This window comes from Salvelinus sp. IW2-2015, linkage group LG23, assembly GCF_002910315.2.
Source record: "Salvelinus sp. IW2-2015 linkage group LG23, ASM291031v2, whole genome shotgun sequence".
In the NCBI taxonomy this organism is placed as follows: domain Eukaryota; kingdom Metazoa; phylum Chordata; class Actinopteri; order Salmoniformes; family Salmonidae; genus Salvelinus; species Salvelinus sp. IW2-2015.
This window is the reverse complement of record NC_036863.1, coordinates 47488396-47514536: the sequence shown is the minus strand read 5'-3', so window position 1 is coordinate 47514536 and position 26141 is coordinate 47488396. Positions and strand designations below refer to the sequence as shown.

The following is a 26141-nucleotide window of genomic DNA, read 5'->3' as shown; positions in this document are numbered from 1 at the left end:
TAGCAGAGTAGAAACCTTTTAGGAGAGGTGCTGGCTAGCGGAGTAGAACACCTGTTTAGGAGAGGCGCTGACTAGCGGAGTAGAACACCTGTTTTGGAGAGGTGCTGGCTAGCAGAGTAGAACACCTGTTTAGGAGAGGTGCTGGCTAGCAGAGTAGAAAACCTGTTTAGGAGAGGTGCTTGCAAGCGAGTAGAACACCTGTTTAGGAGAGGTGCTGGCTAGCGGAGTAGAACACCTGTGTAGAGAGGTGCTGGCTAGCGAGAGTAGAACACCTGTTTAGGAGAGGTGCTGGCTAGCAGAGTAGAACACCTGTTTTAGGAGAGGGTGCTGGCTAGCAGAGTTAGCACACCTTTTTAGGAGAGGTGCTGGCTAGCGGAGTAGAAACCTGTTTAGGTGAGGTTCTGGCTAGCAGAGTAGAACACCTGTTTAGGGAGGTGCGCCAGCAGAGTAGAACACCTGTTTAGGAGAGGTGCTGGCCAGCAGAGTAAGACAACCTGTTTAGGAGAGGTCTGGCTAGCGGAGTAGAACACCTGTTTAGGAGAGGTGCTGATAGCGGAGTAGAACACCTGTTTAGGAGAGGTGCGGCTAGCGGAGTAGAACACCTGTTTTGGAGAGGTGCTGGCTATCAGAGTAGAACACCTGTTTAGGAGAGGTGCTGGCTAGCAGAGTAGAACACCTGTTTAGGAGAGGTGCTTGCAGCAGAGTAGAACACCTGTTTAGGAGAGGTGCTGGCTAGCGGAGTAGAACACCTGTTTAGGAGAGTGCTGGCTAGCGGAGTAGAACACCTGTTTAGGAGAGGTGCTGGCTAGCGGAGTAGAAACACCTGTTTAGGAGAGGTGCTGGCTACAGAGTAGCACCTGTTTAGGAGAGGTGTTGGCTAGCAGAGAAGACACCTGTTTAGGAGAGGTGCTGGCTAGCAGAGTAGAACACCTGTTTAGGAGAGATGCTGGCTATTAGAGTAGAACACCTGTTTAGAGAGGTGCTGGCTAGCGGAGTAGAACACCTGTTTAGGAGAGGTGCTGGCTAGCGGAGTAGAACACCTGTTTAGGAGAGGTGCTGGCTAGCAGAGTAGCACACTTTTTAGGAGAGGTGCTGGCTAGCGGAGTAGAACACCTGTTTAGGAGAGGTGCTGGCTAGCAGAGTAGAACACCTGTTTATGAGAGATGCTGGCTAGCAGAGTAGAACAGCTTGTTAGGAAGAGGTGCTGGCTAACGGAGTAGAACACCTGTTTAGGAGAGGTGCTGGCTAGCAGAGTAGAACACCTGTTTAGGAGAGGTGCTGGCTAGCAGAGTACACACTTTTAGGAGAGGTGCTGGCTAGCGGAGTAGAACACCTGTTTAGGTGAGGTTCTGGCTAGCAGAGGGTAGAACACCTGTTTAGGAGAGGTGCTGGCTAAGCAGAGTAGAACACCTGTTTAGCAAAATAAAAGTAATCACAAGAATGGCTTCAGATCAAAGTCTACGTTGAGACCGAAGGGAGCAAAGGGTCTTTAAATTAAAGATCTTGTTTTAACAATAAATTGTCGAGGTCACACCCTCTCCTAGGGAGGTTGAAATCGAGTGGTTTGCTTCCAAAAAGTGGGCCGCAACTGGGCACGTCAAGTTTTTGGACCTAATGGTGCTACGATGCTCCACGATTCGTACTTTTAATTCGTGCTTCGTTTTACCCACATTATTTTTTCACAAGGATGAGATAGAGGATAATTAACTGCATTAGTGGAGAACGTGATAGCACCTTTGATTGGGATCTGTTTCCCTGTTTAGGGGTATTTGAAGGATCTACATTTGTAAGTTCCATTGTATTGAGCATTCAAAGATCCGATGACAGTATCGGTAATGTGTTTTCGGACCCTCCCATGGTCGCATTCTCGCGGGGTAGAAATCTCAGATCAATTGGGAAATTCAGATTTACCATCCCAAGATACATGGTAACGGCGTTACCCTTGTAGTTTCCATGCGGTAGAGGTGCAAATAGATGTTGTGCAGCTGTATCTTGGGATGGTAAATCAGAATTTCCCAATTGATCTCTGACATTTCTACCCCGCGAGAATACGACCATGGGAGGGTCCGGAAACACATTACCGATACTGTCATCGGATCTTTGAATGTGCCAAGGTTTGAACTATTCCCTTAATTTGTTCAGAGCACTTTGAATAGCAGGTAGTAAGAACGCAATAATGATTATTTTTGATTGACTGTCCTTGAAAGAGATCATGTCTCGATTTGTTTTGGATTTTCTCAATGGCAGTATTAATTATTAGGGCTCCCGAGTGGTGCAGCGGTCTAAGGCACTGCCTAGTTAAATAAAAAATAAAAAAATTGTACTCTTTTAATTTTCTTTGTGTCTCAGCCATATTTCTGTCGAAGTCTGATTGTTTTTTGCAAATTCTTTTGATTCGACAGAATTGGCTATAGGGCAAACAGTTTTTCAAGGGAAGCGGGTGACAACTAGCAGCCCTCAACAAACTGTTACGATCAGTCGGTTTCCTGTAAAGATCAGTGTATGGAACGTTATCCTCACACAAAATCAAAAGATCAAGGAAACTAATTTGAAGTGTGTCCGACTGCATAGTAAATTTCAGGTGCTCAGAACAAGAGTTAAGCATGGAACTCCTGGAGCTGTTTTGCATCACCCCTCCAAAGAACAAAAATATCATCAATGTACCGTTTCCACTGGAAGGGTCACGTTGCTGAAGAAAATGTTTGATGGCTTCAATACCACTCTCCTGTTGAATATTTGTGTATAACGACTCAACATCAAAAGTAACTAACAAAGTATTCTCAGGGAGAGGACTCCAATGCTACCCACAGTTGTGTCAAGTTGGCTGGATGTCCTTTGGGTGGTGGACCATTCTTGATAGACATGTGAAACTGTTGAGCATTAAAAAAACAGCAGCTTTACAGTTCTTGACACAAACTGGTGCACCTGGCACCTACTACCATACCCTGTTCAAAAGCACTTACATCTTTTTTGTCTTGCCCATTCACCCTCTGAATGGCACACATACACAATCCATGTATCAATTGTCTCAAGGCTTGTGACATCAATAAGGGATAATAGCTTCCACCAAGATTCACCTGGTCAGTCTATGTCATGGAAAGAGCAGGTGTTCTTAGTGTTTTGTATACACACTGTATATTTCTCTCCAAACTGGAGGTCACAAAATGTAGCCAAGTTCAAACTAACATGCCTCCAGTGTTTGTAGTTGCATTCCTCCTTTTCGCCCTTGTATCCTGCCTCCCTCCTGCCAAAGATATCTCATGTAGTATGACTTTGGCATTCAGATAGTTTTTTCAGCTAGCTATCAGTTGATATTCAAATATTAGTCAAGTATTTCAAAATATAGATTCACCTGGTCAGATATGTCATGGGAAGAGCAGGCATCCTTAATGTTTTGTACACTCAGTGTATATGCTTTATCTCACAATCAATTGGGGTTCCCAAATTTAGTATGTTATGAAAGAGACCCTGGTCTCAATGGTGACTCCCTGTTAAAATAAAGGTCAAATAAAAATTCTAAATGTTCGCTGTGACAGAACGTTTTCTTTCAAAGAACCTTGTGATTTAGCTCTACCTCGCTCTCCCTGAGTGAGAGACAGTCTGAGTCAGACAGGTTTAGGTACTTTAAACAAATTTCCCCTTTAAAGCTGCTGTCATAAACACACACGTCAACTGATAGTCGAAAACATTCACACATGCAGGATGAACAAACCTTCTACACAAATGTCAGATTCTCTCACTCTCACACACGCGTGCACGCACGCACACACACACACACACTGACCTCTCCTCTCAGGGTYTGTGATGTTGGGCAGGGTGGTGTGGGTGGGGTTAGTGGGATCAGCCCTAACGTTTGACTTCTGGGCCTTCTGGGCTCTGACCTCCCTTTGCTCCTGGTACCGCTCAGCATAACCCTTACACACTGCCTGGCATCTGGTTACACACACACACACACAGAGACACACATTAACACACAATTAACAAACACACATATGCATGTTAACACTACCGCTCATCGTAGCTCTTACACTCCACCTGACACACACACACACACACACACAGACAGACAGAGAGACATTAATTAACACACACTAACACATGTCTTATTGGTTACTCACGTCTTCCTGTGAGGTAGAGGTGCTCCAGGGGCAGGACCTATGTGCTGTGGCCCAGTCTGGGTGCTCTCTGCTGGGTCTCGGCCGACTTGCTGTGGGGGTCCGTCCTGGATAGTGGGCAGCACTACCTGAGGAGGGAAGAGGGGCAGGTGTGTTGCAGAGAGGACAAGTTAAAGGGTGGGAGTGTGTATGGGAGCCTGTGTGCATGTTTGCTATGCCATACTGTAAAGAGCATTGTTCTCACCTGAATTCTCATTGGTGGATGTGGACCAGTCATTTCCTGGTAAGGTGTGGCCTTGTAAACATCCTCCTCTGTTATTCCATATCCCTGCCTCTGCCCCTGGCCACATTGTTGGCCCTGGGATAACATAACAAGCAGTTGCTTGTCATATAAAACCTTTCACATATACGAACTAATCAGAGCTGTCCTATTGCTTTTATAGAGATCTCACTATACAATATTTACAAGGATTCAGCTCCCCACATTTAAAGCGAGCATGTAGTTTGGCGGTTTCTAAACTCATGCTGAGGCCACTCAGAGGAGCAGCCACAGCAGTACAGGACAGGGTGCCAGGGGTAACCCCTCGTTGGGTCCTACAGTAGACAAACAATTGGTACGCTTTCCTACCTACACACACAGGCCTTAGTTTATCCTTTACAGGATATCCTTGCTTTAGTCTAATAGTGTGAGATTTCTTGTACTTATAGAGAGTTATAAAAGGCAAGTCGGGGTGTTTGTAAGCATGTCGTTGGTGTACATACAGTCAATTATGAAGGGCATTTGAGATTAGAGGGTAATGAAGTGTTTACTCTACTCACAGGCATGTTGTTGTATCTGCAGGGATAGGGTACAGGCTGGTGGAAGGCCCCACCCCAGGCACCATGCATGGACAGACCAGAGTTACTACTGCTGTTAGTGTGGGGAGAGCTAGAGATCACCCTGCCACGGAGAAGGAGAAGAAGAAGAAGAAGCCGGACAACCATTGTTCTGAAGTGATGTTTGTTCTACGTTGTTGTATCTTTATGAAGGTACACTTTTAGTGCTACAGTATCTAGAACCTGAAAGGGCTCTTCGGCTGTTACCACAGGAGAACCCTTTGAATAATAATTTTTGTTCCAAGTAGAACCATTTTGAGTTCCATGTAGAACCCTTAACACAGACTGTTCTACATGGAACCAAAAAAGGTTCTACCAGGAACCAAAAAGGGTTATCCTATGGGGACAGCCAAAGAACCCTTTTGGAACCCTTTTTCAAAAAGTGAAAATAGCCTACCTCTCCAGATCTTCTAGTTTTCTCAGCAGGCGGTTGTTCTCATTGAAAAGTTGTGCTCTCTGCTGATTAAAACTCTCCTGGCTGTCCAACAGAGCCAGCTTATCTCGCCTAAAGAGGCACACAACACACTCACCCCCTAACTTCGTGTAGCATGCCGTTGTGTGTTCTAGACTCACTCTGGCTTGTCAATTTGTGTTTTGTGTTCTAGACTCACTGTAGCTTGTCATTCTGTGTTCTAGATGGGTTCTAGACTGTTGCCATAGTAACATATTCTAGACTAACTGTAGCTTGTTGTTCTATGTTCTAAATTCACTGTTGCTTGACATTCTATTTTCTGTGTTCTAGATGCACTGTAGCTGTCGTTCTACACTGAGTGTACAAAACATTAAGAACACCTGTTCTTTCCATGACATACAGTGCATTCGGAAAGTATTCAGACCCCTTGACTTTTTCCACATTTTGCTACGTTACAGCCTTATTCTAAAATGTATTAAATAAATACAAATCCTCAACCATATACACACACAATACCCCATAATGACAAAGTCTAAACATGTTTTGGGAAATGTCTGAAAATGTAAAAAAAATCAAAAAAATATACCTTATTTACATAGGTATTCAGTCCCTTTGCTATGAGACTCGAAATTGAGCTCAGGTGCATCCTGTTTCACTTGATCATCCTTCAGATGTTTGTACAGCTTGATTGGAGTCCAGCTGTGGTAAATTCAATTGATTGGACATGATTTGGTAAGGCACACACCTGTCTATGCAAGGTCCCACAGTTGACAGTGTATGTCAGAGCAAAAACCAAGCCATGAGGTCGAAGGAATTGTACGTAGAACTCCGAGACAGGATTGCGGAAGAAGTTCGAAACCACCAAGACTCTTCCTAGAGCTGGCCTCCCGGCAAACTGAGCAATCGGGGGAGAAGGGCCTTGGTCAGGCAGGTTGACCAAGAACCTGATGGTCAATCTCACAAAAAAGTTAACAGGGAAAGACCATAGCAACACTGCAAAAGACTAGAAATCATGGTGAATAACAATCTAACACAGGATGCAGTCGAAATAGCAATAGCCTTCAATTCCTACTTTATTGACTCTGTCATGGTACTGACACAGAACCCCTCCACTGGTTTATTGGGCTCAGTGCTAGTGAATGACGCTAAACCTGTCTTCGTCATAAGGGAGGTTTCTGAGTCAAAGGTGAACAAGGTGATTAGCTCACTAAAGAACTCTAAAGCCAAATATGTGTTTGGGCTGGACTCTACCTTTCTTAAAAACTACAAAGAGTCACTCATTGGCCCCATTACTAAGGTCACCAACACATCTATTGGTCTCGGGGTGTTTCCAAGGGTATGGAAGTCGGCCATWATAACGGCCATCTTTAAATCYGGCYACCCTGCTGACGTGAGTAACTACAGGRCCATTAGTATACTACCTGTGGTGTCAAAGGTTGTTGAAAAGTGTGTAGCAGAACAACTGATTGCCCACCTCAACAACAGCCCCTTCACATTACACTCCATGCAGTTTGGCTTCAGAGCGAAACACTCCACAGAAACAGCCAACTGCTTTCTTGTGGAAAATTTGAAGTCCAAGATGGACAAAGGGGGCGTTGTTGGGGCTGTGTTTCTGGACCTAAGGAAGGCTTTTGATACTGTTAACCATGAGATTCTCATCACAAAATTGTCCAAGTTCAACTTTTCCCCCGATGCCTTGAGATGGATGAAATCATACCTTGAAGGCAGAACTCAGTGTCAGAGTGAGCAATGAGCTGTTGCCCACTCTTAGCTATGATGTTGGCGTGCCCCAAGGGTCAATACTGGGGCCCCTCCTGTTCAGCCCGCACATTAATGATCTGTCTTCTGTCTGTACTGGGTCTGAAGTTCAAATGTATGCAGTTGATAAAGTGATATATGTGCATGCAAAGAGCAAACAACAAGCTGCACAAGAACTCACTACTGTAATGGTCCAGGTTACAAAGTGGCTCAGTGACTCGTGTTTGCATCTCAATGTGAAAAAAACTGTTTGCATGTTCTTCACAAAGAGGGCAACAGATGCTACTGAGCCAGATGTCTATGTGTCAGGGGAGAAGCTCCAGGTGGTATCTGATATTAAGTACCTTGGCATCATACTTGATTCCAACCTCTCTTTTAAAAAGCATGTGAAAAAGGTAATTCAAATAACCAAATTCAACCTAGCTAATTTCCGATTTATACGGAATTGTTTGACTACAGAGGTAGCAAAACTGTACTTCAAATCTATGATACTCCCCCACTTAACATACTGCTTGACTAGTTGGGCCCAAGTTTGCTGTAAAACATTCAAACCTATTCAGTCTGTCTACAAACAGGCTCTCAAAGTGCTTGATAGGAAGCCCAATAGCCATCATCACTGTTACATCCTCAGAAAGCATGAGCTCCTGAGTTGGGAAAATCTTGTATAAATACATCTTGTGCATTTTGTGCAATGTCTTGTATTCAAGATCCTAAATGGCCTGGCTCCCCCTCCACTCAGTATTTATGTTAAACAGAAACCCCAATCAAATGGCAGCAGATCCACAAGGTCTGCCATGAGAGGTGACTGTATAGTTCCCTTAAAGAAATGCACCTTTAGTAAATCCGCTTTCTCTGTGAGAGCTTCCCGTGTCTGGAATACACTGCCATCAGACACACATAACTGCACCACATATCACACTTTCACAAAATGCACGAAGACATGGCTAAAGGTCAATCAGATTTGTGAACATAATCCCTAGCTGTGTATTGCCGCTTTCCATGTTGCCTGTTGTCTGTAGCTTGTGAGGGGTGGAAACACTCTGTTGCTTTTATGAATTTTGTCTTGCTGCTTTTTGTTCTATGTTGCTCTGTCTGTATGCTACGTCTTGCTTGTCCTATGTTGCTCTGCGTGTGCTCACTGCTCAATGATTGTCTATATTGTAATTGTTTTTAATAACCTGCCCAGGGACTGCGGTTGAAAATTAGCCGGCTGGCTAAAACCGTCACTTTTACTGAAACGTTGATTAATGTGCACTGTCCCTGTAAAAATAAAAAAAATAACAAATTAACTCAACTCAGCTCCAGAGTTCCTTTGTGGAGATGGGAGAACATTCCAGGCCTTTATGTTAGAGTGACCAGGTGGAAGCCACTCCTCAGTAAAAGGCACATGACAGCCCGCTTGGAGTTTGCCAAAAAAGCACCTAAGGGACTCTCAGACCATGAAAAACAACATTCTCTGGTCTGATGAAACGAAGACTGAAGTCTTTGGCCTGAACGCCAAGCATCACGTCTGGAGGAAAACTGGCACTGTCCCTACGGTGAAGCATGGTGGTGGCAGCGTCATGCTGTGGGGATGTTTTTCAGCGGCAGGGACTGGGAGACTAGTCAGGATCGAGGCAAAGATTAATGGGTGGGGGGGTGCAACTCAGTATTAACTTCCGGACTTGTCTCAGTGCTGTTGTGCTGTTTGTTGCTACTTGGCTATCTGCCAAACTTTTCAGTTTTTACTTTTAAAACATTTATCAACATCTTAGTTTTTTTCCTCACTCAACTTTTTTCATTCAACTTTTTCAGCCCGGATGCTTTATCTGGACATGGTTCGACAGGACCTCCACCAGCAGAAGCTAAGTAGTAACATTAACACTATGCCATCTAATTGCAGTCGCTTTATTCATAACATACAGGAGAACTATCGCCTTATGATGAGGATAGCCGTGTTGCAAGCCCAGCTTCGGATGCAATAGTTAGGCAAGGGTAACTTCAGTGTAGGAAAGGATGAAACAGCGTCCGTGCCACCAGTAAGTACAGATAGTAGTATAAATCCCCTCGCACAGTCCCCGCAGCGGGACAACTTTCTAATGGCTTCTGGAAAGAAATTATGTCGGGAAACTCAACCGGTGTCGCTCATTCAGCCGACAGAAACTTTCAACCAGCCTTTCTCAGGTCTCTCCTCCACCCGTTACGGGGTCTGAGCTGCCGAAGCCTCCCACCATTAGCTCTGACAAATTAAAAACCCTAGTCATTGGCAACTCCATTCCCCACAATATTAGACAAAAAAGAATCATCCATACACTGTTTACCAGGGGGCAGGGTTACCGACGTAAAGGCTAATCTGAAGATGGTGCTGACGAAGGCTAAAACTGGCGAGTGCAGTATAGGGATATTATTATCCACGTCGGCACCAACGATGTTGGGATGAAACAGTCAGAGGTCACCAAGCGCAGCATAGCTTCAGTGTGTAAATCCTCTAGAAAGATGTGTCGGCATCGAGTAATTATCTCTGGCCACCTCCCAGTTAGGGGGAGTGATGAGCTCTACAGAGTCTCACAACTCAATTGCTGCCCATCCCAACACATAGAATTTGTAGATAATTGGCCCTCTTTCTGGGACTTACCCACAAACAGGACCAAGCCTGGCCTGCTGAGGAGGGACGGACTCCATCCTAGCTGGAGTGATGCTCTCATCTTATCTATGAACTTAGACAGGGCTCTAACTCCTCTACCTCCACAATGCGATAGGGTGCAGGCCAGGCAGCAGACTGTTAGCCAGCCTGTCATCTTAGTGGAGTCTGCCACTAGCACAGTCAGTGTAGTCAGCTCAGCTATCTCCAGTGTATGTGCCTCGATCTATGTTGAGCAAAGCAAAACATGGCGGTGCTCACCTCAGCAATCTCACTGGAATAAAGACCTCCTCCATTCCTGTCATTATTGAAAGATCTCATATTAGGGCTACTTAATGTTAGATCCCTCACTTCCAAGGCAGTCATAGTCAATGAACTAATCACTGATCATAATCTTGATATATGATTGGCCTGACTGAAACATGTCAAGACTGATGAATTTACTGTATTAAATGAGGCCTCACCTCCTAGTTACACTCGTGACCATATCCCCCGTGCATTCTGCAAAGGAGGAGGTGATGCTAACATTTATGACAGCAAATTTAAATAAAAAAAAATAAAAAAAGACTGCGTTTTTGTCTTTTGAGGCATGAAATCTATGCAGCCTACTCAATCACTTTTTACTGGTTACAGGCCTCCTGGGCAGTATAGAGCATTCCTCACTGAGTTCCCTGAATTCCTGTCGGACCTTGTAGCCATGGCAGATAATATTCACATTTTTGGTGACTTTAATATTCACACGGAAAAGTCCACAGACCCACTCCAAAAGGCTTTTGGAGCCATCATGGACTCAGTGGGTTTTGTCCAACATGTCTCTGGACCTACTCATTGCCACAGTCATACTCTGGACTTAGTTTTGTTCCATGGAATAAAGATTGTGGATCTAAATGTTTTCCCTCATAATCCTGGACTATCGGACCACCATTTGATTACGTTTGCAATCGCAACAAATAATCTGCTCAGACCCCAACCAAGGATCATCAAAAGCCATGCTATGAATGACCAAACAACCCAAAGATTCCTAGATGCCCTTCCAGACTCCCTCCACCTACCCAAGGACGTCGGAATACAAAAATCGGTTAACTAAGGATGTTTATTTAAACTTGCGTAATACCTAAGATGCAGTCGCACCCCTAAAAACTGAACATTTGTCACAAGAAATTTGCTCCCATACAAAATATACCCAAGCCCTGAAGCAACCTTCCGAAATTTGGAACGGAAATTTCTGACTAGCTTGGAAAGACACTATCGTAAACTGGCTGGCTCACTTCTCTCCACTGGGATTCTCTTTCTCTGACCCTATTCAAATAAAATGTTGTCTTATGCGCTGAATACAACAGGTGTAGACCTTACAGTGAAATCCTTACTCACAAGCCCTTAAACCAACAATGCAGTTCTAAGAAAAATAACTGTTAATTAAGTAACAAATAGGGGGGGGAGCAATGCAAATAGTCTGGGTAGCTCTTTGATTAGCTTATGGCTTGGGGATAGAAGCTGTTAAGAAGCCTTTTGGACCTAGACTTGGCACTCCGGGACTGTTTGCCGTGTGGTAGAAGAGAGAACAGTCTACGACTAGGATGGCTGGAGTCTTTGACCATTTTTAGGGCCTTCCTCTGACACCGCCTGGTATAGAGGTCCTGAATGGCAGGAAGCTTGGCACCAGTGATGTACTGGGCCGTACGCACTACCCTCTGTAGTGCCTTGCGGTCGGAGGCTGAGCAGTTGCCATACCAGGCAGTTATGCAACCAGTCAGGATGCTCTCGATGGTGCAGCTGTCGAACCTTTTGAGGATCTGAGGACCCATGCCAAATCTTTTCAGTCTCCTGAGGGAGAATAGACTTTGTCGTGCCCTCTTCACGACTGTGTTAATGTGTTTGGACCATGATAGTTTGTTGGTGATGTGGACACCAAGGAACTTGAAGCCCTCAACCTGCTCCACTACAGCCCCATCGATGAGAATGGGGGCGTGCTCGTTCCTCCTTTTCTTGTAGTCCACAATCATCTCCTTTATCTTGACCATGTTGAGAGAGAGGTTGTTGTCCTGGCACCACACGGCCAGGTCTCTGACCTCCTTCCTATATGCTGTCTCATCATTGTCGGTGATCAGGCCTACCACTGTTGAGTCATCGGCAAACTTGATGATGGTGTTGGAGTCGTGCCTGGCCATGCAGTCATGAGTGAACAGGGAGTACAGGAGGTGACTGAGCACGCACCCCTGAGGGGCCCCCGTGTTGAGGATCAGCGTGGCAGATATGTTGTTACTTACCCTTACCACCCATCAGGAAGTCCAGGATCCAGTTGCAGAGGGAGGTGTTTAGTCCCAGGGTTCCCCTATTAGAGGGGCTGAGTCACTAGCTTACTAGTTCTTCCATGCCGTCCCTAGGAGGGTTGTGTCACTTGAGTGGTTGAGTCACAGACGTGATCTTCCTGTCCGGTTTTGTGCCCCCCTCGGGCTCGTGCTGTGGAGGAGATCTTCGTGGGCTAAACTCCGCCTTGTCTCAGGGTAGTAAGTTGGTGGTCTGTTGATATCCCTCTAGTGGTGTGGTGCTGTGTGGCTCTGCTTTGGAAAAGTTATATCCTGTCTGGTTGGCCCTGTCCGGGAGTATCGTCAGACGGGGCCACAGTGTTCCCCAACCCACCCCTGTCTCAGTCGCCAGTATCTATGCTGCCGGGGGTTAGGGTCAGTCTGTTATATCTGGTATAATTTTCAGTCCACCTAGTCATTCTGCTCCTCCAGTTTCAACTGTTCTGCATGCGGCTAGGGAACCCTGACCGGTTCACTGGACGTGCTACCTTGTCCTGGACCTGCTGTTTCTGATTCTCTCTCTACCGCACCTGATGTCTCAACCTCTGTGTCACGATCGCTTTCTTCAAATTCCCTGTCATAAATGAGCCAAGGCGCAGCGTGCATGTAATTCCACATCCTTAATTGAAGTGAAACCTTCACAAAAAAAACTGGTAAACAGAAACCGAACGTGACGCAACCGTGGCACACACAAACACTCACAGAAAATAAATAATTACCCACAACATTAGGTGGGAAAAAGGCTTCCTAAGAATGATTCCCAATCAGAGACAACGATAGACAGCTGCCTCTGATTGGGAACCATACCCGGCCAAAAACAAAGAAATAGAAAACATAGAATGCCCACCCAAATCACACCCCGACCTAACCAAATAGAGAAATAAAACGGCTCTCTAAGGTCAGGGCGTGACACTCTGAATGCCTGGCTATGAAAAGCCAACTGACATTTACTCCTGAGGTACTGAATTGTTGCACCTTCTACAACCACTTTGATTATTATTTGACCCTGCTGGTCATCTATGAACGTTTGAACATCTTGAAGAACAATCTGGCCTTAAATAGCCATGTACTCTTATAATCTCCACCCGGCACAGCCAGAAGAGGACTGGCCAACCCTCAGAGCCTGGTTCCTCTCTAGGATTCTTCCTAGGTTCCTGCCATCATGCTTCTACATCTGCATTGCTTGCTGTTTGTGGTTTTAGGCTGGGTTTCTGTACAGCACTTTGTGACATCTGCTAATGTAAAAAGTGCTTTATAAATACATTTGATTGATTGATTAATGTTTTGTACACTCGGTGTATGTTCTGTGTTCTAGGTTCACTATAGCATGTTGTTCTATGTTCACTGTAAATTGTATTTTTATGTTCCAGTAACTGTAGCTTGTCGTTCTACCTTCTGTTTTCTAGACTCACTGTAGCTTGTCATTCTACGTTCTGTGTTCTATACTGACTGTAGCTTGTCATTCTACGTTTTGTGTTCTAGACTCACTGTAGCTTGTCATTATATGTTTTATCTTCTAGAGACTCACTGCAGCTTGTCATTATGTTTTATGTTCTACACTCACTGTAGCTTGGAGTTCTATGTTTTGTGTTCTAGACTAACTGTATCTTGTCATTCTATGTTCTGTGTTCTAGACTCACTGTAGCTTGTCGTTCTCTCTCATCAGCTCCTGCAACAGGCTCCTGAGGCTGGTCTCAGAGCAGGAGGAGCCTGTCCTGACCCCGGCCAAGTCTTTTGCATGCTGAGGAGAAGAACTCATACGCCCAGGGTACTTTGCCTCCAGCCCAGAACCCCCTGCCCCAGCCTTGTGGGCTGAGGAGAGGTGCTGCTGTAGCAACAGGTTCTCCTGACGCAGCCGGCAGATCTCTCTCTGGAGGCTGACCACCAACTTCTCACGCAGGTCCTGGTGTAGAAATATGATGAGTGGAATGGATATTATAGAAATGGAATGTATTTTCTAGAATCAATATTCTATAATGGCTAGAATGGATATTCTAGAATGGGTAGAAGGGAATTTGTAAAATGTATTGAAGGGATATTCTACAACTAAAATAAATAGAAAGGATTTTCTAGAATGGGAAGAAAGGATGTTTTAAAACTAAAATGTTAAGTTACCCTCTTGACCATGGGTCTATTCTTGATCCTTTTGGCTCTGTTGGAGTATCGAAGTGTGTTCAGGGTCTCCTGGAGATTGCCCAGGGTGGGAGACACACACGCAATCTAGGACAACATATACACCAGATTATTTTGGGGACACGCCCATAGGCGTAAAGATTTTTTTAAATACACACACAAACTGAAGATCTACAATACCATGAGAGTGATGCCAGATCCTCCCAGCGAATCAGAGAGCAGCTTAGTGAGTTTACTGTCGCGGTAGGGAATATGGCCATTCCTCTTAATAGGATCCACCAGAGACGAGATACACTTCCCTGTAGAACACACACACACACACACACACACACACACACACACACACACACACACACACACACACACACACACACACACACACACACACACACACACACACACACACATCTCTTATACACATCTAGATGTGTATAAGAGACAGCACACACACACACGTGCAGGTCTGTGTAGCGCGCGTGCGCGCGCCCGCACACACACACACAAAACCATTCAAAAGTTTGGGGRCACTTAGAAATGTCCTTGTTTTTGACAGAAAAGCCAATTTTTTGTCCATTAAAACTTCTTAAGGCTAGGGGTCAGTATTTTTGTTTTTGGCTAAAAAACGTACCCATTTGAAACTGCCTATTTCTCAGCCCCCGAAACTAGAATATGCATATAATTGTCAGATTAGGATAGAAAACACTCTAAAGTTTCCAAAACTGTCAAAATTTTGTCTGTGAGTTTAACAGAACTGATATTGCAGGCTAAAACCTGAGGAAAAACCAAATAGGAAGTGCCTCTGTTTTTGAAACCTCTCTGTTCTTATGCATCCCTATTACCCATCTAAAGGGATATCAACCAGATTCCTTTTTCTATGGCTTCCCTAAGGTGTCAACAGCCTTTAAACATAGTTTCAGGCTTTTATTCTGAAAAATGAGCGAGATCGACCACATTGCGTAAGTGGATAGGTGGGGGCTCTCAGAGTGAGTTGTGCGCAACAGAGAAAGGCAGCCATTGTTACTCCCGGTCCTAGTGAAAAACCAACACTCCCGGTTGATATATTATCGAATAGATATTTGAAAAACAACCCGAGAATTGATTATAAAAAACGTTTGACATGTTTCTGTGGACATTATGGATATTATCTGGAATTTTTGTCTGCGTTGTCGTGAACGCTTTATCCTGTGGATTTCTCAGCATAACGCGCGAAATGAACGGAGGTATTTGGATATAAAAATATTTTTATGGAACAAAGGGAACATTTGTTGTCTAACTGGGAGTCTTGTGAGTGAAAACATCCGAAGATCATCAAAGGTAAACGATTAATTTGATTGCTTTTCTGATTTTCGTGACCAAGTTACCTGATGCTAAGTGTACTTAATGTTTTGTCGAGCAATCGATAAACTTACACAAACGCTTGCATTGCTTTCGCTGTAAAGCATAATTTCAGACGACCGGTGGATTAACAAAAGGCTAAACTATGTTTTGCAATATTGCACTTGTGATTTCATGAATATGAATATTTTCTAGTAATATTATTTGACTGTGGCGCTATGCTATGCTATTCAGCGTTGCTGATGACAATTATCCCGGATCCGGGATGGGTAGTTCAGAAAGGTTAAAATAACATCAAATTGATCAGAAATACAGTGTAGACATTGTTAATGTTGTAAATGACTATTGTAACTGGAAACGGCAACTTCTTTATGGAATATCGACATAGGCGTACAGAGGCCCATTATCAGCAAACATCACTCCTATGTTCCAATGGCACGTTGTGTTAGCTAATCTAAGTTTATCATTTTAAAAAGCGAATTGTTCATTAGAAAACCCTTTTGCAATTATGTTAAAACATCTAAAAACTGTCGTCCTCATTAAAGAAGCAATAAAACTGGCCTTCTTTAAACTAGTTGATTATCTGGAGCATCAGCATTTGTGGGTTCTATTACAGGCTCAAAATGGTCAGAAACAAAGACTTTCTTCTGAAACTCGTCAGTCTATTCTTGTTCTGAGAAATGACGGCTATTCCATGTGAAAAATTGGCAAGAAACTGAAGATCTCGTACAACGCTGTGTACTACTCCCTTCACAGAACAGCACAAACTGCGTCTAACCAGAATAGAAAGAGAAGTGGGAGGCCCCGGTGCACAACTGAGCAAGAGGAGAGGAGTCTGTTTCTCAAACTAGAAACTCTAATGCACTTGTCCTCAACTGGCAGCTTCATTAAATAGTACCCGCAACACACCAATCTCAACATCAACAGTGAAGAGGAGACTCCGGGATGCTGGCTTTCTGGCAGAGTTGCAAAGAAAAAGCCATATCTCAGACTGGCCAATAAAAATAAAAGACTAAGATCTGCAAAAGAACACGCTGGACAGAGGAACTCTGCCTAGAAGGCTAGCATCCCGGAGTCTCCTCTTCACTGTTAACGTTGAGACTGGTGTTTTGCGGGTACTATTTAATGAAGCTGCCAGTTGAGGACTTGTGAGGCATCTGTTTCTCAAACGAGACACTCTAATGTACTTNATCTGTTTCTCAAACGAGACACTCTAATGTACTTGTCCTTTTGCTTAGTTGTGCACCGGGGTCACCCACTCCTCTTTCTATTCTGGTTAGAGCCAGTTTGCGCTGTTCTGTGAGGGGTGTAGTACTGTACAAAGCATTGTACGACATCTTCAGTGTCTTGCCAATTTCTCGCATGGAATAGCCTTCATTTCTTAGAACAAGAATAGACTGATGAGTTTCATAAGAAAGGTCTTTGTTTCTGGCCATTTTGAGCCTGTAATCGAACCCACAAATGCTGATGCTCCAAATACTCAACTGGCCTAGAGAAGTTTTATTGCTTCTTTAATCAGAACGACAGTTTTCAGCTGTGCTAACATAATTGCAAAAGGGTTCTCTAATGATCAATTAGCCTTTTAAAATGCTAAACTTGGATTAGCTAACACAACGTGCCATTGGAACACAGGAGTGATGGTTGCAGATAATGGGCCTCTGCACGCCTATGTATATATTCCACAAAAAATCTGCCGTTTCCAGCTACAATTGTCATTTACAACATTAACAATATCTACACTGTATTTCTGATCTATATGATGTTATTTTAATGGACAAAAAATGAGCTTTTCTTTCAAAAACAAGGACATTTCTAAGTGACCCCAAACTTTTGAACGGTACTGTACATGCATGCATACATACATAACATTACACACAGACAACGATACGCATTCAAACACACACACAAACAACTATGCTCAAACACACATTGATACGCACGCTGAAAACACACACACAACAGTAACACTGGTACCCAGAGTGAGCAGGCTGCGGTTGATGTTGCCTGTCTCTTCCAATAATTCCTCTATAGAGTCTCCCTCTCTCACCCTCTCACTGCCTGCCAGGTCTACTACGCACAGCTTCCCCTGGGTTGACATGCCCTGGCAGAGAGAAGGAGGGGGAGAGAGAGAAAGAGAAGTGAGGAAGAAAGGGAGGAAGGGGTAACTCTCTCCCCCCAGCCTTGCTAGATCTACCAATAGAACAGAGGGCCTGTGTGTGGTGTGTGTGTGTGTGTGTGTGTGTGTGTGGTGTGTGTGTTGTGGTGTGTGTGGTGTGTGTGTGTGTGTGTGTGTGTGTGGTGTTGTGTGTGGTGTGGTGTGTGTGTGGTGTGTGTGTGTGTGGTTGTGTGTGTGTGTGTGTGTGTGTGTGTGTGTGTGTGTAACTGGTGTGAAAATGGCTAGCTATAAGTGGTGCGCGCTAGTAGCGTTTCAACCGGTGACGTCACTGGCTCTGAGACCTTGAAATAGTTGTTTCCTTTGCTCTGCAAAGGCTGCAGCTTTTGTGGAGCTATAGGTAACAATACTTGTGGGAGGCAAGTGTTGTGTTCAGAGGGTCTCTGGTTTGAGGCAAGGAGAGGGACGGAGAATGTGTGTGTGTACTTGATGTGGACAGTTAGGATGGAGTGACTACGGCTGGAATGTTCATTCTGGGAGTGAGAAGGAGCTCTGTCTGTTCTGCATCCCCTGAGGGAGAGAAATAGGGGGTACAAATGAACTGTTACACTGAGAGAGAAGAGATGGAGGTACAACTAAACTGTTACACTGAGGGAGAGAGATGGGGGGTACAACTAAACTGTTACACTGAGGGAGAGAGTTGGGGGGTCAACTAAACTGTTACACACTGAGGGAGAGAGATGGGGGGTACAACTAAACTGTTACACTGAGGGAGAGAGATGTGGGGTACAAACTAAACTGTTACACTGAGGGAGAGAGATGGGGGGTACAACTAAAACTGTTACACTGAGGGAGAGAGATGGGGGGTACAACTAAACTGTTACACTGAGGGAGAGAGATGGGGGTAACAAATTAACTGTTACACCGAGGGAGAGAGATAGGGGAACAAATTAACTGTTACACCGAGGGAGAAAATGGGGGGTACAAAATAACTGTTAACTGAGGGAGAGAGATAGGGGGATACAAATTAACTGTTACACCGAGGGAGAGCGATAGGGGCACAAATTAACTGTTACCCTGAGGGAGAGAGATATGGGGGGTACAAATTAACTGTTACACTGAGGGAGAAGAGATGGGGGGTACAAATAAACTGTTTACACGGAGGGAGAGGATAGGGGTACAAATTAACTGTTACAACCGAGGGGAGAGAAATGGGGGGTAACAAAATAACTGTTACACTGAGGGAGAGGAGATAGGGGGGATACAAAAAACTGTTACAACCGAGGGAGAGAGATAGGGGGATACAAATGAACTGTTACCTGAGGGAGAGAGATGGGGGGATACAAATTAACTGTTACACTGAGGAGAAGAGATAGGGGGATACAAATTAACTGTTACCCTGAGGGACAGAGATGGGGGGATACAAATTAACTGTTTACACTGAGGGACAGAGATAGGGGGTACAAATTAACTGTTACATCTGAGGGAGAGAGATAGGGGGTATCAAATTAAACTGTTACACTGAGAGACAGAGATAGGGGGGTACAAATGACACTGTTACACGAGGGACAGAGATAGGGGGGTACAAATTAACTGTTGCACTGAGGGAGAGAGATAGGGGGGTACAAATTAACTGTTACACTGAGGGAGAGAGATAGGGCGGTAGAAATTAATTGTTAGACTGTGGGAGAGAGAACGGGTTACAAATACATTTTTACACTGAGGGAGGGAGATAGGGGGGTACAAATGACATCTTTCCATGGGAGGTAAGAAGATTTTGCAATTTTACAGATTCTGCACATGTTGCCATAGGGTGGAGAAACATTTTGGCCATGTTAATATGATCTGTGAGAATGACTAACAAAATCAATGTGGCCCGCCTAAGCGGTCGCTTATGTCGCTTTTGCCTCGGGCCGGCCCTGAGCACACACACCAGGACAAGAAGTCTTAGTGGCGCAGGCAGAGACAGAAAAATAACATTTTATTTGTGGTGTATCAATGGAGAAAATAATCAAATACATGCATCTCCCTCACCTCCCTCCAGTATTCTCATGAAGCTGTCCAGGTTGTGGAACTCTACTACTGACAGGTTCTCTACGTAGAACCCTTGGGTTCTGCTGCCGCGCACTGCCAACGAGTATGGCAGACATGGGTTCATCAGGTCATGCACCTAGATAGATACACACAAGTGGATTTTGAACACACAGTTACTATTGTGTGTGTGTGTTTGTGTGTAACTCGTGTGTGTGTGTGTGTCTACCATACCATACATACCTGTTCATTATAGATCTCCAGGTATGAGGCATAGAGGTGAAAGCCCTCCTCTGATTGGCCAACCAGCTGAAGAAGGTATGACAGAGAACGCTGCATTAGACCTGCCAGCAAGGCATCATGAGAGCCCTCCAAGAACTGGAGGAGAGGAAGCCAGGAAAGGGTGAGAGGTCAAGTACAGACGTAAGGAAATAGGGAAGAATGCATTTCTTAATTAAGAAGTTTAAAAGATCCTCTGAAGACAGGAGTCATGCTTCAGCTCGGAGTCTCTGTCCTTTTCTCTTTTAACGTTTAACTGTTTAATATAATTGTGTTTTTGTTGAAACAAAAGGACTAATGTAGACAAGACTCTGTCTTTCTCCTTCCTGACTACTGGATGAACAAGGGTATTACTGATACTTGTTCAGAGCAGACTTAGCTAGTATGAGGAAGCTCCCTCTTAATACTGACCAGAGAGTGTGGCCCAGTGATCGTGTATGTTTTTCCTGACCCTGTCTGTCCAAAGGCAAACACAGTACAGCAGAACCTGCCATAGAGAACAACAGATGAACAGATGAAGATGATGGTGTCCCTAGTCATTCAACTGTTGTTTCTGCATTGTGTAGCAAAATGAGATTTTGAACTAGCTGGCTAGTGAGTGACTCCAAAGACTAGAAGTAGTGTGTGTCGCCTCCGGCAAAGTTGCACTACAAAATCATTTAGATTTTTATTTTATATATTCTTAGACCTTCTCTGGAGGCTTTGAAGGCCCAACTGCACTACCCATGAGCCTCCTGACTGTCTCTCACCCCTGGACCGCCATGTCTATGAGACGAGTCATGCCACACTCTTGAAACATGGCATGCTGGGAACTCTCAGGGCCCAGGACCACATCAAACACAAATGGCCTCTCCTGCCCCGACGCACCCACCTGGAGAGGGGGGCGGAGAAAGGACGTGTGATTGAGGGATGACTGAGTGAAAGGAGAGCCAAGTGAGAGAGGATGTGTGGGAGAGAGAAGGATGAGAGAGAGAAGAGGATGTGTGAGAGAGAAGAGGATGTGAGAGAGATGAGGATGTGTGAGAGAGAAGAGGATGTGAGAGAGAAGAGGATGTGTGAGAGAGAAGGATGAGAGAATGAAGAGGATGTGTGAGAGAGAAGAGGATGTGCGAGAGAGAGGATGAGAGAGAGAGAAGGATGAGAGAGAGAAGAGGGTGTGTGAGAGAGAAGAGGATGTGCGAGAGAGAAGGATGACAGACAGAAGAGGATGTGTGAGAGAGAAGGATGACAGACAGAAGAGGATGTGCGAGAGAGAAGGATGAGAGAGAGAAGAGGGTGTGTGAGAGAGAAGAGGATGTGCGAGAGAGGATGACAGACAGAAGAGGATGTGCGAGAGAGAAGGATGACAGACAGAAGAGGATGTGCGAGAGAGAGGATGAGAGAATGAAGAGGATGTGTGAGAGAGAAGGATGAGAGATAAGGGGCATGATGTGTGTTCATGTGTTTTCGGCATCACCAATAGACTGTGTTGGTCTGGACAGTAGACGATGGTCTCATCTCCCCTGTTATGCTCATCTTCAGTCAGAGGCCTTACCCTGTACACACACACACAAACAGACACAATAGCTCACCATTCCTATAATTGTCCTGTTAATAACTTCTCCAGTTTGCTGAAATCAAATCGGTACACACGCATACAGTAGTGATAAATAATAAGATACCTGACGGCCACGACAACGTTGGACTCCAACGGTATCTCTGTCCTCCGCTTCTCTCTTTCTGGCACCTGGCTGGAGAAGGAGCGTTACATTATACTAAACATTTTCCCCATCCCTCCCCCTCTTCATTTAGCTTTAGCTGATGTTCTTACACAGAGAGACTTAGCAATAGCAAAGTTGTTGTGCTTTGGAAAGTGCAATTGTCAAAATGTATACAACTGCATTGCAAACTCTGAAATGCTAAATGTGGGCCCCATTCTAGTAGAATGGGCTACATAGTGGTTCAATTGCATCAGACTGATCTACAACATGTAATAATCATTTTACAGCCAATGGAAGGAAGGAGTGGTCAGAATCAGACTAGACCTGTCCCAGTCCACTACAAACCGGTTCTTACTGGTTGGCTTGGTGTTGGTGAAGTGGGTTAGCCCCAGGTTGGATACAGTCCTGACCTGCTGGTCTCCTCCTCCTGCCCCTCATATCCCCTTGAGACACAGAAACTCTTCTGTCTCTCTGTTCTCTACTTCCAAACATCTTATGTGACATCACAATCTCATGATAGAACACTAAACACAAAGGAAGGCTGGCACAGTAGAATTAGAATGCATTTATAATTTGTATCTAGAATTGTGGAGTAGAATTAACTTCACTAGACTCACTAATTTACAGAACCATTTAAATCATTGCCCAGCCTTTCTGCTCAGTGCATTCTGATGTCTTTGCTCAGCTGGTGTCAGAAGTTATGAGGAAATAGGGCAACTCTTGAAGGGCAATGGAAGCTGATAAAATATATTATTTCAAAATAACTGCTTCTGTACGGTTGTGGCTAGATGAAGTAAAGCATTTTAGATAAGCCTAACCTTTTTCCTAACCTTAACATAATTCTCATAACCTGCTATGTTAATTCTCCTAACCTGCTACGTTAATTCTCCATCTAGCCACAACCGTAGCAGCCGTTAGTTCTGAGAAAGCATCACCATAGATCGAAGAATGAAGGAGGATTTTATACATTTTACATTATGGCATATTGGCATAGAGAATGATAGAGATATCATCTTTATATATGTCCCATTATGGTGTCTGTGAGCGCACGGGAGTGCCATTGAGCCAATCGCCATTTTGAAGTCGTCAATTTTCTTCTTCTAATACTTCCATGAGTTGGCAAACAAACTGAAAGTAGGTGCATACTGCCACCTAGAGTGTGTTGTTTAAACAGGTATGAAGCGAAGGTTGGGAATTTACTGCCATCTACAGTTCTGGAACGTTTGCTCACAAGTATAATTCATTGGCTGATCCCTCCTGATGACCATGGACTCATGTGATCCTTTCTTAACCCATAGAAAGTCCAACCCAGTTGACTACTTTAAAATGGTGGTTGCCCTCAATGGAAATGTCCATGCCAAAAGTGGTTTTTTATCCATCTAGAGTCCTCTAACTCTATGGATATTGGTAAATGAGTTAGACATAGGTCCCGTTCAACTGCATCAACCAATGGCTGCGTGCCATGTCATCAACTGTGTCATGGACAGTCTGATTGCTATAACATATGATGTGGTTAGCTGATATGTAAACTACCTATCCAGGTGTTGTAAGATCTTGTAACGTCTAAACAGTGGAACGCGACCATAGACACCAATTAGGTTTTGTTTTATAGCCTAATCCCATTGTGATTACGTCATATGGGTCCAGGGACCAATTTTGAACCTGATTTTGCTAAGAGGGATGGAAAAGTCGAAGTGGATTCCTTGGGACGTCCAACTCTGACATCACCTCACTGAAGTTGAAATTTAAAATGGTAAATTCTAAGTGGGATCCTTGGGACGACCATTCCCTGAACCCTAACCCTTACCCTAACCCTAACCTTAACCCTTACCCCGTTTTACATTTCAACTTCAAAGAGGTAAAATCAGATTTGGGTCGTCCAAAGCATCCCACTTCGGTAGATGCCACAAGAATTACTTAAGTTCCTCTCTTCACTTCAGTTTGTCCTAAATTCATGAAGAGTGAGGTAACGGCAGTGCTCCCTTCCATTTTCTCAGTTTGAGCTAGAGTCAGAGCACAGATAGAACAGTGAGCCACATGTTTCAGCAGATGTATAAATCTGAAGCATCTGGTTGGCATTTCCACTCACCACCAAATATGGTTATGAGAGGAAGCCAAGTGGCTGGCAGTGGGAGAAGATCGAGCAAGATAGATTTTGGCTGACATTATGCTAATTTCCTCATCAATGAAACGCTTGATCACAATACAGTTTTCTGTTTCCTAAACTAAACTCAGCAAAAAAAGAAACGTCCTCTCACTGTCAACTGCATTTATTTTCAGCAAACTTAGCATGTGTAAATATTTGTATTAACATAAGATTCAACAACTGAAACATAAGCTGAACAAGTTCCACAGACATGTGACTAACAGAAATGGAACAATGTGTTCCTGAACAAAGGGGGGGGGGTTAAAATCAAAAGTAACAGTCAGTATCTGGTGTGGCCACCAGCTGCATTAAGTACTGCAGTGCATCTCCTCCTCGTGGACTGCACCAGATTTTCCAGTTCTTGCTGTGAGATGTTCCCCACTCTTCCATCAAGGCACCTGCAAGTTCCCGAACATTTCTCGGGGGCATGGCCCTGGCCCTCACCCTCCGATCCAACAGGTCCCAGATGTGCTCAATGGGATTGAGATCTGGGCTCTTCGCTGTCCATGGCAGAACACTGACATTCCTGTCTTGCAAGAAAACACGCACAGAATGAGCAGTATGGCTGGTGGCATTGTCATGCTGGAGGGTCATGTCAGGATGAGCCTGCAGGAAGGGTACCACATGAGGGAGGAGGATGTCTTCCCTGTAACGCACAGCGTTGAGATTGCCTGCAATGACAACAAGCTCAGTCCGATGATGCTGTGACATACCGCTCCAGACCATGATGGACCCCCCACCTCCAAATCGATCCCGCTCCAGAGTACAGGCCTCGGTGTGAAGCTCATTCCTTGAACGATAAACYCGAATCCAACCATCACCCCTGGTGGGACAAAACCGCGACTCGTCAGTGAAGAGCACTTTTTGCTAGTCCTGTCTGGTCTAGCAACGGTGGGTTTGTGCTCATAGGCGACGTCGTTGCCGGTGATGTATGGTGAGGATCTGCCTTACAACAGGCCTACAAGCCCTCAGTCCAGCATCTCTCAGCCTATTGCGGACAGTCTGAGCACTGATGGAGGGATTGTGCTTTCCTGGTGTAACTCGGGCAGTTGTTTTTGCCATCCTGTACCTGTCCCGCAGCTGTGATGTTCGGATGTACCGATCCTGTGCAGGTGTTGTTACACGTGGTCTGCTACTGCGAGGATGATCAGCTGTCCGTCCTGTCTCCCTGTAGAGCTGTCTTAGGCATCTCACAGTACGGACATTGCAATTTAATGCCCTGGCCATATCTGCAGTCCTCATGCCTCCTTGCAGCATGCCTAAGGCACGTTCARGCAGATGAGCAGGGACCCTGGGCATATTTCTTTTTGTGTTTTTCAGAGTCAGTAGAAAGGCCTCTTTAGTGTCCTAAGTTTTCATAACTGTGACCTTAATTGCCTACCGTCTGTAAGCTGTTAGTGTCTTAACGACCGTTCCACAGGTGCAAGTTCATTAATTGTTTATGGTTCATTGAACAAGCATGGGAAACAGTGTTTAAACCCTTTACAAAGAAGATCTGCAAAGTTATTTGGATTTTTACGAATTACTTTTTGAAAGACAGGGTCCTGAAAAAGGGACGTTTTGTTTTTTGCTGAGTTTAGAATCTGTTATGAACAGAGAGGACTAAGTTGTGTACACTTTACACTATGCTAAAGTTAAATAAATTGCTTTGTTTAAATGGGGTGCAATGACAAATTGACTTATTGCACACGCGCACTTCACAGAGTTGAAATTCCCTAATGGAAATATGCAAATGCATGCTGGAACCCGCCAATAGGATCTTGCTAGCTCGTGTTAGGCTCTGCCCACCTCCCTACTTGTTCTGCCCACTATAGCTCCATTTACAGCTGGTTCTATCTTGCGTCATGTATCCTGATCTTGTCCACATTCTGATTGTGCCGGCATGTGTAGACAGGTGTAGACAATCAAAAGACACATTGTGATATTGTCCACATTCTAATTGTCTATACCTGTCTAGAAATGTGGGCACAATCAAAAGACACATACCTCTGGAGGTAGTCAGACATGCGGTTTCGTAGACAGAGATTAAAATCCTAGACTAAATTGCAGTTTTAAACTGGACTAACTGAAATGTCATTTATCAGATATGGATTAAAAAGTCTCAGACTTTCCCTAGTCTAGTCTGATTTCCGGAATGATGATCAGTTCATCTAGATCTAAGTGAAGGTTTAAATTAAACCTGGCCAGAGGCCCATTCCTCGTGACAGAGCTGGTGTAACTGAGTCAGGTTTGTAGGCCACCTTCCTAGCACACGCTTTTTCAGTTCTGCCTACAAACTTTCTATAGGATTGAGGTCAGAGCTTTGTGATGGCCACTC

At 44.5% G+C, this 26141-nt stretch overlaps 1 protein-coding gene across 1 annotated transcript; it reads right to left on the bottom strand.

The window, feature by feature from the left end:
• Positions 1-4763: 4763 nt before the first annotated feature.
• LOC111950983 (kinesin-like protein KIF12) lies at positions 4764-25830 on the bottom strand. Its single transcript, XM_070434539.1, has 15 exons — positions 25811-25830; positions 21640-21708; positions 21435-21513; positions 20728-20849; positions 20390-20465; positions 19943-20077; positions 19703-19838; positions 18186-18238; positions 17530-17656; positions 14401-14519; positions 14203-14307; positions 13728-13990; positions 5389-5496; positions 4935-5055; positions 4764-4793 (listed from the first exon to the last, which is right to left on the bottom strand). Exons 1-15 carry the CDS (start codon positions 25828-25830, stop codon positions 4764-4766), a joined length of 1563 nt encoding a protein of 520 aa, XP_070290640.1.
• Positions 25831-26141: the final 311 nt, after the last annotated feature.

What these genes read in the sequence shown, in the direction of transcription:
- LOC111950983 (XM_070434539.1), bottom strand. Translation starts at nt 25,830, where the DNA reads ATGTCTGACTACCTCCAGAG. An exon ending in GATCTGGCATCACTCTCATG is followed by an intron (nt 14,308 to 14,400) that starts GTATTGTAGATC and finishes ATGTTGTCCTAG; the next exon opens with ATTGCGTGTGTGTCTCCCAC. An exon ending in ATAGACCCATGGTCAAGAGG is followed by an intron (nt 13,991 to 14,202) that starts GTAACTTAACAT and finishes TTTCTACACCAG; the next exon opens with GACCTGCGTGAGAAGTTGGT.